The sequence below is a fragment of the Acipenser ruthenus genome, chromosome 3 (assembly GCF_902713425.1).
Source record: "Acipenser ruthenus chromosome 3, fAciRut3.2 maternal haplotype, whole genome shotgun sequence".
NCBI classification, from domain to species: domain Eukaryota; kingdom Metazoa; phylum Chordata; class Actinopteri; order Acipenseriformes; family Acipenseridae; genus Acipenser; species Acipenser ruthenus.
In genome coordinates this window covers 17,508,247-17,525,266 of record NC_081191.1, presented here as the reverse complement: position 1 = coordinate 17,525,266, position 17,020 = coordinate 17,508,247, and the positions used below count along the sequence as shown (strand labels likewise).

General features: G+C 42.2%; 1 protein-coding gene across 2 annotated transcripts; it reads right to left on the bottom strand.

The window, feature by feature from the left end:
• Positions 1 to 4,512: 4,512 nt before the first annotated feature.
• On the bottom strand, positions 4,513 to 16,701 carry LOC117435401 (brain and acute leukemia cytoplasmic protein-like). Of its 2 annotated transcripts, none has more exons than XR_009314022.1 (3): positions 15,856 to 15,978; positions 6,951 to 7,116; positions 4,513 to 6,099 (listed from the first exon to the last, which is right to left on the bottom strand). XR_009314022.1 is itself a non-coding variant. In XM_034058518.3 (3 exons), the coding sequence occupies exons 1-3, from the start codon at positions 16,434 to 16,436 to the stop codon at positions 5,928 to 5,930; spliced, it is 531 nt and encodes a 176-aa protein (XP_033914409.2). In that variant the 5' UTR covers positions 16,437 to 16,701; the 3' UTR covers positions 4,513 to 5,927. The 2 variants fall into 2 exon arrangements, 1 of the variants encoding a protein (XP_033914409.2); XM_034058518.3 differs by lacking the exon at positions 15,856 to 15,978 and adding an exon at positions 16,244 to 16,701.
• Between the last annotated feature and the right edge of the window lie 319 nt (positions 16,702 to 17,020).

Here is a 17,020-nt window from a genome sequence, read left to right as displayed (position 1 = left end):
TTAAAGTATGCCAGATGCCCTTGAGGGTAACTGAGTTTTGGGGCTGTTTCTATTCGATTTCCACATCTGTATAACTTGGCAAAGCTTTGCCTTAACTTCCAACCAATTCAGTGGATGCAGACGTGCAGTCTCAATGTATGGGCAAGTCAACTGCAGGGGGATGCTGCATGCTTGCCTTTAACAAATGACAGCACAGGGCTCCCGAGTGGCACATCCAGTAAAGGCGCTCCGCGCGGAGTGCAGGATGTGCCCTATAGCCTGGAGATCGCAGGTTCGAATCCAGGCTATGTCACAGCCGACCATGACCAGGAGTTCCTAGGGGGCGGTGCACAATTGGGAGGGCTTAGGTCGGCAGGGGAATCCATGGCTCACCATGCTTCAGTGACCCCTGTGGCCGATAGGGCACCTGTGGCTCTGCAGTGGAGCCGCCAGATCTGTGTTGTCCTCCGGCACTATAGGTCTGGTGGCATTGCTGTGGATCTGCAGTGCGAAAAATGACGGCTTGGAAGGAGCACGTTTCGGAGGATGCGTGTTCCAGCCTCCGTTTCCCGAGTCTGGGGGGGGGGGGGGGGGGTTGCGAGCGGTGAGCCGTGGATACAGATAATAATTGGGCATGCTAAATTGGGGTGAAAACCGGAGTAAAAATAATTGGAGACGACTAAAATTTAAAAATAAATAAATAAAAATAAACAAATGACAGCACCCTGTTTTAGTAAGGAAGCAAGTACCACTATTTTTAGGCTTTATAGTGTTCTTAAATACTGTCTACTTAGGTTTATTTAATGTTTAAACAGGTCCGCGAAATGTCCGCGAAATCCTAATTTTATTCCGCAACATACCTGTGAAAAATACGTAAATTTACCGCGATTTAAGTAGACACCCATTCGTCTGTAAATAAGATTCAGCAACCCTTATTCAAGTTCATAGATTGCCTTGCAATTCTAGCTGTTAGCTGTAATTCGCTTTCATGGAAGATTAAAACCTTTCTTTTTTGTAAGAAAACAAAATATAACCACACCCTTTTTACATTACACCACTATAGACTTTTCTGAAAATATACATTTATTGCATTCCATAAGTATAGTTTATGTAAATCTTTCTATTCGTTAGTTTAATTGGGAATTTGCTTCATAGAGCTGATGCCGTGTTGACCATGCGTGACGTCTTGTAGAGCGGTATCCCATTTCACAAAACATACATTCTTCCAGTAAAATTGACCATTCCCGGTAGGTCAATACAGTCCATCAACTGAGTCTTTAAATCATTAATTGTCCTCTTCTTTAACGACAATTCCAGGTAGTGAAGTTATTTGTATTTTAATGTCCTTTAAACAATCTTTGAGTCTTCAAGTTTATTCATTATTGAGTGTTTTCTAGATCTTATTCAGAGCTTACAGTTTAAAATGTTACATGCTGCAGTCTTCTGACATATTATTTAGGTGGGTATTTGCTGGATGGTATTGTTGCAGGGCTGCAGTCCAGTTATTAAAAGTAATCTCCCTTATCTCTGACTTATTTGTTCATGTTTGGAGCTGTTGGTTAAAGATGTTATATGCAAGCTCCTTTTTTTCCTTTGCTTGCTAGATGTTGATAGCAGCGTTGCCATTCAAGATGTTATGCCTGCTCTTCCCTTTCTCTGACTGACTGTACAAACTTATTCTAAAACAAAGACAGCCTCTTGGTTGCCCTTAAAGTTTTACAAACTTAGAATATCTCTCATTGCTCACAATAACTATAATGAATTAGCCGCAACACCTAGCAATTCTAGGGAGTCAAACTTGGTCAAGCCTGTGGGCCTCACTCCCTTTTACCTCTTTTATTACAATTTTGCAGCTTCATTACAATTAAAAATAAGTTTAAAACACAAAGAATAAAAGGCTACACTCCTTCTCTTTCTGGTTGTCATAGAGACTAGACCAGCTGCCTCCAGACATATGTACTGAATCCAATTAGCCTGTTATGTTCTCCTACAATAATGTTTTCTATACTGTTCTTTGTGCATCTTTCTCATATGTTTTAGATTAGAAAATAGAGATACAATCAATATACAAAGCTGCAGCAATCAATAGGTCATCTTATAAACTAATTGAAAAGCCAAACTAATTCCATCGTTTCTTCATGGAAAATGTATGATGCCTTATAAGCAATAATATATGTCATAAAAGCCATAAAGACTCTCACAAGCCAAAACATATCTAACTAAAGATATTGATAATTAATGCTGTGTGGACAAGTAAGACACAAATCTGTAACAGTTATCCACTGTTTCAGATAAATCCTATGTATCATTTCAATTGGAGTAATACTAATAATATGTACATTGGTGCCATTCATGTAACACTATTACAGTATCGTAATTTAATCATCAGTTTTATGTATCATCAAGATTTTCTTATCAGTGGACCTACCGATGTGGGCAATTCCTTAAGTCTGGCCAAGGTATGACTTCATGCAATGGATTTGGACAATGAGATGCTCGTTTTCTGCCTTTACAGTCTTCCTGTAACAAGACTTCTATTTGTATTACAGTAAAACCTTGAACAATTTATATCTCACGTATACTGAAGCATTGCTATAGGGATAGGAATTATATTTTAGCTTTATAGAGCGCCATGTTGGATGCTTTAGGATTTAGCAGTGGGCGCTTTAGCATTTTGCATGTCTGGCCTAAGGGCGAAACATGTGATAATGATAGTTGTATTGAACTGTTAACGCTGATAAAATTGTAAAGGCACTGGATCGCCTAGATTGCCTATCAGCTGGGATCCGACGTGGTCTGTAACCACTCAATCAATTTTTAAGCATTTAATAAACTGAAGCAGTACTGATACTGCTCTGATTTGTTAAATCTTCAAACTTGAATGGGTCTGTGATTCTTCTTGATTACTTAAAAGTCGTCTGGATATATTGTAAGTCAGTGCACAAACAATCCACTTACAGGAGTCCAAAACATCTCTCTGTCCTCCTTAAACATCTCCCCTGAGTTTAAGAGTGTGCTCAGAGCATAAAAGGAGTATGTGGAACCTGACAGTGCCTTGTTGCGCTGTTAAAGTCTTTTTCTCCTGGTTTTGACAACAAGTTTTTAAACAGGTTCACAAGCAGAGTTCTGGGAACTTCAAAATAGCTTCATCCATTGCCATGGCAGTGAACAGGAAAAAGAAAATGGTGAATTTTTTTCAAGATGCACACTTATTCTGCGGAAGGTTCTCACATTTATCCTCAGCAGAAGGTGGGGGCCACATGGCTCTAGCCAACCATGCCAGCAAAACGCAACTTTAAATGAACAGCAGCAGTCTTTGCCCATATGCCACTATGATTGGTTCTTTTAAAATACAGGACGTATTGTATTAGCCTTTTTGTCCTTCCCTTAAATTAAAAGACAGAAAATTTTAATTCTGCCGCATATTTTCATGTCGCCTTTTAGACAGTTGTTGCCAAATTAATGTCTCTGGTCTGTCACAACTGAGCATCAGAAAACAACACATCTGTCACAAGATAAACATCTCTTATCAGTGAGAGTGGCCTGTTGTTTGAGGAGGTGCCAGGGATCTGTTTTGTTTGAAGCTTTTTAATGTTTGCAACTGAAACTTATCTCTTCTGGTCTGTTTCAAAGTGTAAACACAGACTTGCAATAAACATTTCTGAGGTCCTGTGGCAGGGCAGGAGCCCTGTACATGAAGAGGGTTTTTTGTGTAAATGTATTGTAAATAGTGTGTGTTTATTTTAATAATTGTAAATAATTAATGAAGTACCTGACGCTCTTGGGAGAGCCTGCCTGCTGTGTGTGATTGCCAGCTGCGGATAATCAGCAGGTAGGTGTGTTCCAGCAGGGCATCAGAGGTCCTGTTTATTCACAGGGCTGCTGCAAAGCCAAAGCCAATGGGCTGAAGATCGTCCAAGCTACCTGGACATATAGACCGAAATACTTTGCGCAAATCCTCAGATCGCCATAATGGTGAACCGTGATCGGAGCCAAAACAAGAAGCCAAAATCGGCGACGGCCGAAGTCGGGTTTGTGTTAATAAATTAAAGATTAGTTTGGGGACCTCCGTGCATTAGGGAGTAGCGCAGGCCATTTTCACAGCACCTTTTATTTTATAGTTTTTGTACAGTGTTTTTGTTTTGCTTTACGTACATTCTCCTGTATGTCCTCAGTGCGCTACCATTGTTGGTAGTGTCACGTGAGCTGTTCTCACTGTGTGTGTGTGAGTTAAACCTGCGCACCTATGGGGCGTGTCAACTTCAACCTCTGTCTCGATCTCCTGCCTGTCACTCAGCAGCAAATGCACGCACCCACACGCCAGCAGCCTGTCATAGTTTTTTTTTTCATAAAAGAGGTGAGTTTATTAAGAAATATTTTTAAACTCCAAATTCATTATAAATAGTTTTTTTTTGTCAGTGTCACAAAGAAAAGTTACCTACAAGCGTACATAACATGGTGCTGCATTTTTAAAGAGGACTAAACCTTGCACAATGTGATATAAAAATATTTTTTTTTATGTTATGAAGACACCTGCGTCTTACATTAAAATGTAATCCATTAGGAAAGCTTCAGTAGTACTAATAAGAAACATTGTACTGTAAAATTTGACAAACTTGTCAATGTCTTAAACAACTGAAGCCTTCAGTACTTGCTAAGTCCCACAAAATTGATGCAAGAATCCCTTAGTACAGAAACACTGCACAAGGTACTGACCGAGATTTCAATGTTAAACAATGAAACTTAACAAGGCATTGTAGATGACGCCTAAAAATGTTATGGCATTACCGTCATCACTGCACAACATGCAAATTAGGACACTTCAATTCTTTGAGGAGGACACCAGCATCTTTATACCACACAAACTCTGACATACAAGACAAAAGGAGTCTAATATTCCATGAAAAAATCCTTTAATTTTCACAACTTGAAATTCACCTTATAACCAGTTATTCAGTTGTGACTGAAAACTGCGTCAGCACAAACTTTGTGAACAAAGCCCCGAGTTCTTCAGATAACTGATTTCAGGTGAGTCACATACATACAAAACGGAAATGAACATTTCAAATTACCCAAATGCTATTCTGTACTGTTTATCTATTATGTATAGGAGACTGTTCTGTAATACAAGTGTCAATTTAAACTATTTAGCAGAATAAAGTTCAGCAGAAGAAAAAAAAAACCAGCAACAAGCAAGAGATATACGTAGCTTTTTTAGGCTTGATGGTAGACCTTGTATCTATATATTGATTGTCCTATCTTCTGCAATTAATCACATCCAGGTGAAGGACTTTATTATGATGACCGTTATGATTTACTTTGTCATTATGTATGCAGATTAGATTGTACGCGTGTATGTTATTCTAAGAATATGCCAGCTACTGCACTGTTGGTGCATACCCCTTCATCCTTTAGAAAATAATCAGCCTGTTTTTATGCAGGCTGCTTTTGTCATGCCACAGAAATAAAGTCTAATCTGCTGTATATTGTACATGTCAGAGAAATGGTGGTTGTAAACATGGAACCAACATACCATCTTCCACAAGGCAGGTGGTCTCTATGATATAGTATAAGGCCCTTTACACAGTTCTTTCATAATGTTGGACAGGTAAATGGAGTGGCACCTCAAATACAATTCAATTCCCAATGAATCCTGCCGTGGTGAAAAATGAGTTTCCTAATCAGATAGAATCTAATGTAACTGAAATACTGATCGCTTTCAGATATTTAGCAGTTCCAAAAAAGAGGTGGTTCCCATGTCAGTCCAGACAGTAGTTTAACTTTCAAGGCACTTTGCAGCGACCCTCTGCTCGAGCAAGGCGTTTTAACATCCCCATCATTCCCATTCTTCAATGACAGGCCTGGTTAAGGTGCAAAGGTGCTTTGGTAAGTCAGTTCTTTACAGTCAGCGAGTGGAGAAGTGGATGCTATTCAGAGCCCCAGCCATGTCAAGAGCACCCCTCAGTATCTTTATCAGAGTACTCCTCTGCTTGTGTGCAGGACCTCTTTCCTTGTTTACCTGATATCGGCCTCTTGAACATGTCCACCTGTTTTAGCCCAGCTTTTTTTAACGTCAATGTCGACTTCCTCGGTGGACATTTGTCTTGATTTCCATTTGGTCTATAAATGTAAACAAAAAAAAAAATGTATACATGAATATTGATTAGGGGTGTTACGATTCACCTCTCTCATTTAATTTTAGTTTTTTTTTTTTTTTAAAGTAGTCCATTGTTAAATGGTCATTGGATTTTATTAGAAATCTAATTTATCATATCGTCACGTTAGTGTATCATTACATCCCTCATATTGATGCAGTATATATAGTACAGTGAAACCTGACTACCACAATGGGTTACAATCACCTACATTTCTTCTGTCTAGTTTACCATCCCCCAGGTTCAGATACGGTTTATTGCAAAATCAAAAACAACCTCAGAATTGTATTTTCAGCAAATTACTCCTTTGGGATGCTTGAAGTGTTATTAATGTCAAATGTCATTCTAATTGCCTTTTTACATTTAGATAAGGTCACATTGTCACATGATTTGAAATGGAACGTCTGTTCAGTGTTGGCAGGTAGGATCTAAGCAAAAGCTTAAAGCCAAGTAAAGACAGATACAAAGAAAAATTATAATAACTCAATGTGAGAACAACTCAACCCAGAACCAAACATCATGAACTGTAAGGGGAAGAGACAATGAAAAAGACATTTGAAGCTACTTACTATCAATCATTTCAGCGTTTTCCCTGTTCATTTTCAATGTTAGTTTTTATAGCTAGATGATTTTGTGTTCAGTGAAAGCTCTGACAGAGAAATCTAAATCAAATCAAAAATGATTTGTTGTTGAAAAACAGCCAGTTATAACTGAACTTCATATTTAAAGTAATTCTAGCTATCTGGCCAAAGCTTCATACACTGAGTTCACATGGTTACTTCACACAAAACAAGAACAAAAAACAGCAAAACTTACAGTTCCTCAGTCTGAAGGACAGTCCTCCTTTTCTGTGTGGTTGTAGCAGCAGTAATTGCAGGTTTACCACACTGAGTACCCGCATTTACTGTCTTTTTTTCTTTGTTTGTTACGCTTGATGATACAGTGACACAGGTTTGGGCCGCCTTGCCTTCTGCTCCCTTCCCTAAATGATACAATTACATTTTAAAGTAATTTAATGAGAAAGAAAACAACAGGTATTTTGCTATGGATACAGCCTAAATACAATAAGGCACAATGATGAGTCACATATTTTTAGTTTCCAGACCACTACAGTGACAAAATGACAAAAAAGATTTGTAGGGTATTTTTGCAGTAGTTAAAAGAAAACAAAAAAAGCACTAGTACTCAGCGTACAGTATGGCCAATTATTTTATTATGCTCAGCTCACCGCTACCACCCCTGCGCTGACTCGGGAGGGTGAAGACGAACACACACTGTCCTCCGAAGCTCGGACTCACCATGCAGCCACCCAAGAGCTACAGCGTTGGAGGACAACGCAGCTCTCAGGCAGCTTACAGGCAAGCCCGCAGGCACCTGGCCAGACTACAGGGGTCGCTGGTGCGCGGTGAGTCGAGGACACCCTGGCCGACCTAGCCCTCCCTCCCCCCGGGTGATGCTCGGCCAATTGAGCGCCGCCCCCTGGAAGCTCCCGTCCACGGTCGGCAAAGGAATAGCCTGGACTCGAACTTACGATGTCCTGACTATAGAGCGCATCCTGCACTCCACGTGGAGCGCCTTTACTGGATGCGCCACTTGGGAGACCCGTATTCATGTTTTTTTAATTAAAAAATGAAGGCAATACTTTTTTTTTTTCAAATGGAAGAAACTGACATAATCAGAATGCACTGTCTTGTTTTATGTAGTAGCTGATCTCACATTCAGCTGTGGTGCCTGCTTAAGCGCAGATGCTGTTAGCAAACACAAGAGTCATTAGCTCATTTAGCAAAAAGTCCATCACTGTGTTTCCCTGTTCAACTTTAAACAAAGCCCTTCTCCAAAATCTGGGAGCACAACTGTTTTTAATTGAGTTTTTTATATTGTATCATAATTGAATACATAAGCAATCTGCGCAGCAAGCTATAATGCATCATGGGAAGCACACTTTCCATAGGTGTTCCAGGTATTTTATTATAGAGCAAACTGACAGGCATTAATCTGACATTTCTTTCTCAATAACCAGTAAAGTAAAAACTAATTCTTCTCAAAATGATTTGCTGTACAACAACCAAGTATGATATATCAATAGAAAACCAATTTAGTTGCAGTCTACAAGGCAACTGGTGACTTAACAGGAGAAAACTACAGAGGAGGGTGACATCTTAATGGTGCTGGTTAATATCCACACCATCTCAAACATTCTGTATCAGCGAATCTTTCTGTACCACTATTCCTTGATACTGCATGCAGCAAACAGAATGACTCACTCGCTGCTGTTTTACATTATCAGTCCTGATGGTGCAAAGGGAAGAGAATGTGGCTGAATTTACAGCCTACTATCTTGTCTCACGCTTAGGATTACTGGCAGCTACAGAGTATTTTCTACCAAGTTCAACTGTATGCACTGACATGTTTTCCCATTGATATAATTGTCGTTGATGTATGCACAATTGTACCATGTTAAGTTTCCTATCTATGTATCTATTTAATAATGCTGTGACAAAGAGAGAAAGAATCTAAGCTGTAATCTCCCTCCTGACCAGAAAGGGCGCTGTGTAAGGTTGGTGGTATGTTTCCCCCTAGACAGGTCGACTCGACGGTAGGCAGAAACCGGAAGTCAGCCATCATGACGGAAGCGCATAGCTGCACATACACGAAACGACTCCCTTGTGATCAGCTACGGGGCAGGCAGCGATTTGAGAAACCCTGGCACCAGGAAGAACAAAGGGGACACTAACCTATCATCATCACATTATTGTCGGGCAATATTGTAAAACAATTGCTTGTTCCCCAGGCTTTTCAAGGTAAGATCATGCGGTTGGCTCACGATGTCCCTTGTTCGGGACATTTAGGTAGCGACAAGACTCGAGAATGAATATTGGCTCGATTTTATTGATACATAGTTTTTAGTGAGGTGGCGGAGTGTCCAGAATGCCAGCGGGCGGGTTCGCCCGGCCCCACTGGTCTCACTGCCCCTGGTTAATATCCCCTTTGAACGCATTGCTATGGATATAGTGGGCCCATTGAGCCAGTCTGACCTCCGTTTATCACTCGCAGACTGATGGTTTGGTGGAACGTTTTAATCAGACATTAAAACAGATGCTGAAGCGGTTTGTCAACCAAGAGCAGAAACATTGGGCTAAACTCCTTCCCTACCTGATGTTTGCAGTGAGAGACGTGTCTCCGGGTTCTCTCCCTTCGAGCTGCTATACGGGAGGCAGCCCTGAGGCATCCTTGATCTTGTAAAAGAAGGGTGGGAGGAGGAAACAAAAAATTCCCAAAACATAATCAAGTATGTAATAATGCTGAGAGACAGCCTGGAATTGGTTGGTCTTTTGGCCCAAGAGAATTTAAAACTAGCTTAGCATCATTAGGAGCAGCAGTACAATAAACAAGCATGGATTCTGACTTTTTTGGCTAGGAGATAAGGTAAGCTGTAAATCTCCCTCCCGACCAGAAAGGGCACGTGTAAGGTTGGTGAAATGCGTCCCCTACAGGTCGACTTGATGGTAGGCAGAAACAGGAAGCCGGCCATCATGACAGAAGCACGTAGCTGCACATACACAAAATGACTCCCTTGTGATCAGCTACGGGGCAGGCAGTGATTGGAGAAACCCTGGCACGGGGCTGATTGCAGAGAGGAGTTGGGTAGTACAAAGGGGACGCTGCTACGTAAGTACGGCCCATTGCGCTGAACACATAACATACGGTCGGAGCTATTGTTTTTGTGAATGGTGTTACGTCTTTGTTTGTGTTTGTGTTCCAGAGGAGGAGTACAGAAGCAGGAGCTGCTGCCACAGAGCCAGCACTAAACCTTGAGCGCTCTCCTCACTGCACCAGCACAGACATGCACCACGATCCCCTGGATTTTGAAGAGCACAAATTTGTGCACCATGGATTGGGATTGTATTAACTGTGTAATTTTTGTTTGGGTTTGCAAGCCCACCGTGTACCCCCCCGTTACCATCTTTGGTAGAGGGGCGGCCCTTTTTGTTTTGTATTTAAAATAAACACGGACGTTCTTTTGGAAGATACTTACTGTCTGGACAATCACTTTGTACACCGCACCACTCGTTTCCCTGTCACAAATGCATATATGTTTTTTCTAAAAAATGTAATGAAACATTTGTGACCAAAGGAAATATCGAATATTTAGTTTGATTAATGCCTTTAAAGAACAACACCCATCAGGATGTACAGTGTGTGGCTACTTTGTTAGGAACTGTGGAGAAAATACAAGAGCCACATCGTGATGAGATGTTATACAGAGTAGAGTATCATGTGACTTGTCATGTGGCCAGGTGTGTGGTAGTAAGGCCAAGAGGAGTGAGCTCTTACTTAGCAAGCATTAAAATAGGTAGAAGCAAAAATGTATCTTAATTTTGAAGTGGCAGGCAAGATAGTGGGTGCCTAACTAGTTAGAGCATTTGTAACTCCTCCAGGCAGATATACTGATCAATCCACATGTCATTGAAGTTGCATGGTGACTGAAGGAAGAAAACTATTCCTGCAGAGGATTGTGACATCAGAAAGACGTCCATCAATACGCACATTGACCAGAACTAAACAGAGGGAAGTTACACAAGATGAGGTTTAGGTCATTTAATTAGGAATACTAAAAGTGACCACATCCTGTATATACAGTAAGCATATGAAAAAAATGTAGCATAAGAAAGAAAATTACATACAGCAGGAAACAGAAAACAAAAACAACGCTAGAAGAATTGAGTTAGGAGTTGAAGGAGAGTCTGCTCAATGTCATAAAGCATCAGCCCAGGACAACACTGTGGTCAGGCATACTCTTGGGGATGCAAAACTGGCAGGGACTGTTTCTCCTTATTGTACTACAGCAACCTGATGGCCAGGCGCCCAGTGAGCTCAAAGGTGGACACCTGCAGGCTGGCCTTTGTCCCCTAGTGATCGGTAGCTCGCTGTCATCCACGTTTGAGTTCCTGTGTTAAAAAGGAAGCTGGCTTGGTCATGGGATTGGAGGACGTCCACTGAACCTTCAGGTTTCCTGAGCCATGTGGGGAATTGCTGCGGTGAGGGGAAAAGCGATTGGGCATTCCAAATTAGGAGAAAATCCGGGGAGAACAAATTATTGGACACACTAAATTTAAAAAAACAGTACCATTGGATGTAAACAGAGGAAACAGAAAATCAGAGAAGACCATGAGTCTCTCATTTCTTTGGTGTGTTCATTTTACTTTCAAGAACAATAAAATAGTGCACCTTCCATATTATACAGGGACACGTGCATGAAGAGGGGCCTAATTGCAAGAACTGTAGTCCTGTTTATAAATATGTTTTACAATATTTTCCTCCCAGATTTTAATCTAGGGATTACAATCAAACAAGATAAATTAATATTCTTCCGTAAAAATCAATAATGGGGAACCTGAAAAATGTTAGGTTACTTACCGTAAGCCTGGTTCCCTGAAAGAGAAGATGACCACCAACGAACATTATGTATGGGATATGCCTGCCCATTGGGTAGGTATCGCTGAGCTCTCTGTACCAGAGCTGCCGATAGGCCCCTTCCTGGGATGATGCACTCGGTCCCGCCCACCGAGGGATTAAAACTGTCCTCCTGAGGAAGCCATTGCTCTTTTTCCATCGAACCCGTGAGGACCACTGATGTGACCTCGCGGTTGGTGGTCATCTTCTCTTTCAGGGAACCAGGGTTACGGTAAGTAACCTAACGTTCCCTTTCAATTCGAAGACGACCGCCAACGAACATTATGTATGGGATAATATGTACCAGAGCCGTCGCAAGGGAGCATATGAGGGATGCATCAGAACCACATAACCCAATGGTTAGGGGTGTGAGCTTACACCCTCAAGGACCCTCGTGCCTAACAAAGGCAGGGCAGGATCTACCACTTTAAGGTGACAGAACCTGGAGAAAGTATGCGGCAGTACAAATATCAGACATTGAGGCCCCTCTGAAGGCCCTAGTGGAGTGTGCAGCTATCCTGCTAGGTGGGGGTAAGCCAGCACCATCCTACACAATCGAGACTGTCCACAATCCAATGTGCCAGACGCTGCTTTGAGAGGGGCTGTCCTTGGGTCTGTGTCCTGTGACAGACAAATGCCTGCACTGGGCAGAGGAAATTCAATCTCTCATCCTCCGTTGAAGCAAACAGTGGTGGATGGAAGGACTCCAGTTCCACAGACTGATTAACATGAAAGGCTGTGATCACCTTGGGGAGGAAAGCAGGATTGGTGTGCAGAGACACCCTGCTGCCATCTTCCCAAATACGCTTTCAGGTGCTGTGCATAGCCAGCGCCTACAGCTCACTGACCCGCTTAGCAGAGGGGATAGCCACGAGGAAGGCTGTCTTCATAGACAGATACTTCAACGCTATGGAGTGCATGGGCTCAAACAGGGCCTTCGTGAGAGTCTCCAGTACAATATTAAGGCTCCATTCGGGGAGAACAGTCCTCCTGGGAGGGAGTAATCGCTGAGCGCCTTTAAGAAATCGGGTAGCCAAGAAATCCGTACCCGGAGGCACCGAATATACAGGGGCATGGCATGCAGAAATAGCTGCTAAATACACCTTCAAAGTGGAAGGTGACTTACCAGCATCAAGCAGTTCTTGCAGAAACTGTAAGATGACTGGCATAGGGCAAGATATTGGGTCATGGCTTCCAGCCAGACAAAAAGTTTGGAAATACCTCCACTTATAGGTGTACAAAGACCTAGTGGAGTCTGCCCTAGCGCTTTACAATGTACCCACCACCGCATTTGATAGCCCTAGGGCTAGCCAGCGATCCCTTTCAGGGGCCAGACCCATAGCCAGAACCTGCTTGGTTCCAGGTGCCAAAGAGTGCCTCTCGTCTGACTGAGGAGATCCATGCGCAGTGGGATCTCCCAGGGCTGGCCAAGTAACAGCTGGCACAGGGTCGGAAACCAGATACTCCTGGGCCACTTGGGGGCCACTAGGAGAAATGACGCTTTCTCTAACCGGACCTTTTCAACAAAGGCCGGGAGCAGCGGTATAGGCGGGAAAGCGTACAAAAACGCTTTGGGCCATTCGTGACTTAGGGTGTCTATGCCAAGTGGACCGCCTAAGCGGAGGCGAACAGATCGACCTGCGCCTTCCCGAACCATTCCCAAATGCAAGCCACTATCTGAGGTTGGAGTCGCCACTCTGACGGACGCGGACCGTTCCTGGAGAGGAGGTCCGCTGCCCAGTTCACTACTCCGGGAATGTGCATCACCCATAGGGACAGCAAGTTCCTCTTAGCACATGTTAATAGCCTGAAGGCCATGCGATGCAACCCCGGGGACCATAGGCCACCCTGGTGGTTGACATACACCACCACTATCATGTTGCCCGTCCGGATCAACACATGTGTACCCCTCAGCACCAGGAGGAAGTGGTGGAGAGCAAGGGAGACTGCTTGCAACTCCAGTATGTTTATGTGCAGGGATGTCCACGCTCCAGCCAGGATCTGTGTACTCCCAAGTTGGAGGCGTCTGTTGTCACCACTTGGTAGTTTAACACTACTCCCATTCACACACCCTCGCGCGTAGGGCTGCCGAGCACGCGTGAGACACAGAGAGCCGACAGTGTCTGTTGCGTTTAGTGTTGAGGTGGAATGCGTTGAGCAATGCTGTTTCTGGCACAATAGGAGGGTGACCTGCGATCCCTGTTGAAACAGGGAGAGGCAACCCTGGATAGCTGCAACTCTGTCGTCTGACAGGTATGCGCGCATCATACCGTTGTGCACTGCACCGGTGTAAGCTGACTCTTTGCATCGTTAATGGTGAGGCCCAGCCTTGCCAGATGCTCTGTCACGAACGCCGTGTGGGCCACTTCTCCCTCTTGCGACTGGGAATCCCCTGCAGCTGCAGGGGGGCCAGGGTAGCGTCCATGCTAGGAGTTAGGGAGAGGCCAAATGGCAGCACAGCAAACTCGTAAATGCTTCCCTGAAAAGAGAAGCAGAGATACTTCCTGTGCTCTGGACGAATGGGAACATGAAAGTACATGTCCCGTAAGTCCACAGTGGTGAACCAGTCGCCCGGCCGGACGGACTGGAAAATGTGACGGTGAGTCAGCATCTGGAACCTCCTTTCTTTTAAGAACCCGTTGAGGAGCTTCGGGTCTAGGATGGAGCGAAAGCCTCCATCTTTTTTGGGTAACAGAAAATAACTCAAGTAGTACCCCTCTCCATGGGGACAAATGGCTCACTTGCACAGCAAGGTGGTCACTTCCTGCTGAGAAATGGCTTCCTTTGGATGACAGTTTTAATCCCTCGGTGGGTGGGACCGAGTGCATCATCCCAGGAAGGGGCCTATCGACAGCTCTGGTATAGATAGCTCAGCGATACCTACCAAATGGGCAGGCATATTCCATTCATAATGTTTGTTGATGGTTGTCTTTGAATTGAAAGGGAACTAGAGTTAGGGTACACTTGGTCAAATATGCAATCACCCCAGTTACACATACTTTACTGAATGAAAAGGAACAATAGAGAATAAAAAAATTGAAGGCTTCTGAATGTAACAAAAACAGGATGTACTGACTGAGACATTTTCTTAAATACAGAACAAATTCCAACCCTGCCTACATTACATGGCTGTGATTAAGCGGGTTCATCTCAAATTGCGGTTTGATATTTGATCTCAGTATGAATTATGAATTATTGTTGTTCCTGGTATAATGTATTTATTTATTTTGGGTTCTCATTTATGTATTCATTCCTTCATTTTTCATCTTCATTTTATCCTACCTATCCATACTGTATTTGCCACTTACTTATGTGTTTGTTGCAACTTACTTTTTATGATGTCTGTAAAAAAAGCCTAGTTATACATATTGGCGTGTCAATCCCTCTTTTTTTTAGTAGTTCTAGTTTTTCTTAGTTCAACTGGTGGGGATAGGAGGATTCTAAAATTCTAATGACATGCATATACATTGACACCAGTCAATCGTACAACCCGCGACTCAAAAAATGAAAGCGACTTTGTAAAACAACAAGCCCAATTTCGCTTATTATACAGACTAGGCAACTGTGCTTAAATACTGTAGCATTTCACAAGAGGCAGAAAACAGGAGAGACACTCCCAGAATCGACAGCTCTATCATCAACTGACGACTCAAACAGTGACACAGATTGACACAGAACACAAACAACAAGCAGGCTAGAATTACACATAGGGCCTACAGAGGTAAACACAAATGCACAGTTCGCTACAATACTTTGTACTATCGCTCTAATGTCAATTTTTGCTACTTCGTAAAAATGTGCTACAGGTAGCAAACTATGACATTTATATGCGTCAAATTCCATCTGTAGCTATAAGTTGTTGTTTTGTTTGTTTGTTTGTTTTTGGTCAAGTTAAAACAATTCAACCATTCATCTGGTGGTTATATAGCGAGTAGTTTGAAAAGATTCTAAAAATATATATAGCAGAACTAAAATAATATGAGTAAGATTACTTATTTTAAAACTAATATCAACAACATGATCGAAATTCACATCAGGAAATATCTATAATAATAATAATAATAATAATAATAATAATAATAATAATAATAATAATAATAATAATAATAATAATTGCAAAACAATTTTATAAAGGTGTACTTAAGGGTTATTGATAGTGTTAAGAAAACGCTGCGCTTCAATGTCAAAAATTTGCAGTCAGCGTATATTGCCTTTTTATCGTCTGCTTTTTAAAAAAATGTTCTTAGCTGTATAGTACACTTCTTACCGTTCGTTAACACCAGCTGTCTGTATTTAATAGAAAACGAATTATTAGGCTACATGTGGAGTAAAATGTAACTTTACAAAACACGTACTTTCTCATCCAAAAAAAAATAGGTAGTAGTTTCTGATGAGCGTCCTCGGTCTTAAGGGAAAAAAAAAATCTGGACATGTGCAGTGCAGGATGAAAATAGTCTGGCATGCGCCGTACGAAAAGTAGGAATATTTGATAGGCAGCATAAAGTGTGACGTGACCCCGGTACTATTCATAAAAATCCCCCTTTTATATCGTAGTGATTAGAGTATAATGTGACTGTAAGCTCTTATTTATATTACAATACAGAGTATATGTAGTTCTGAAAAAAAAGAAAGGGAAATGTATCGATACAACTGACCTGTGTAAAGTGTACCATTCTCCTTCTTAGTGGTAAAGACGGCGTTTTCTGGACACCCACTAGTATTGCTGGTGATGCCCGACAATGGGGTCTCCGTATCTGTATTTGCAAGCCATGTAGATTCGGTGTCTCTGGTCCAGCTTTCATAGTATCTCGGTTCAATGGCATCAGCCCTGCTGCCCCCACAACCCATTCCTTTTTTTCAACTGTATTGGAATACACGCTTTCTACAGCGATGATTGCCAGATGTTAACTGTGCTAAATATCCCCTCTTATCTTCATACAACAAGGCTCCCTGAATATGTTCTGCATATTACGTTCAATCTGCTTAAGTTAGCACTGTCATTGCGCCCTCTAGTTTGGATTGTAATTTTGTTTCAGATTTCTGCGAGGCTGCTGAATGCCTCCTCCGTGCATCCAGCTCCCCTGCCAAAAGAGGTTTGTGAGGATTGTTAATGTAGGGTTTGTTGACGTCAGTGGATTCGTTAGATCCCGTGGAACCTATCAGCTGCACTGAACATGTTGTAAAAGAACAATAGAAAGGACAAGACGGTATATATGTTTTTTGTATGTTCATAAAAAAATAACGGGGTTTGGGACATTTTGGTACTAGTTAAGGCCAGTTCTTTAGCAGGGCGCTTTCATCCAGCTTCTATTAAAAATAAAAAGCAAGCAATTAATGAACAGACATCTGACGTTCATACTAATGTGGGGAAACAACCCCCAGAATGAACTGCTTGAACAAAATGTGCTCCTGTAAGCTGAAAACGTTGGAAA

What these genes read in the sequence shown, in the direction of transcription:
- LOC117435401 (XM_034058518.3), bottom strand. Translation starts at nt 16,436, where the DNA reads ATGGGTTGTGGGGGCAGCAGGGCTGATGCCATTGAACCGAGATACTAT. An exon ending in GAATGGTACACTTTACACAG is followed by an intron (nt 7,117 to 16,243) that starts GTCAGTTGTATC and finishes TGTATCATTTAG; the next exon opens with GGAAGGGAGCAGAAGGCAAG. An exon ending in GTCCTTCAGACTGAGGAACT is followed by an intron (nt 6,100 to 6,950) that starts GTAAGTTTTGCT and finishes TTACATTTATAG; the next exon opens with ACCAAATGGAAATCAAGACA.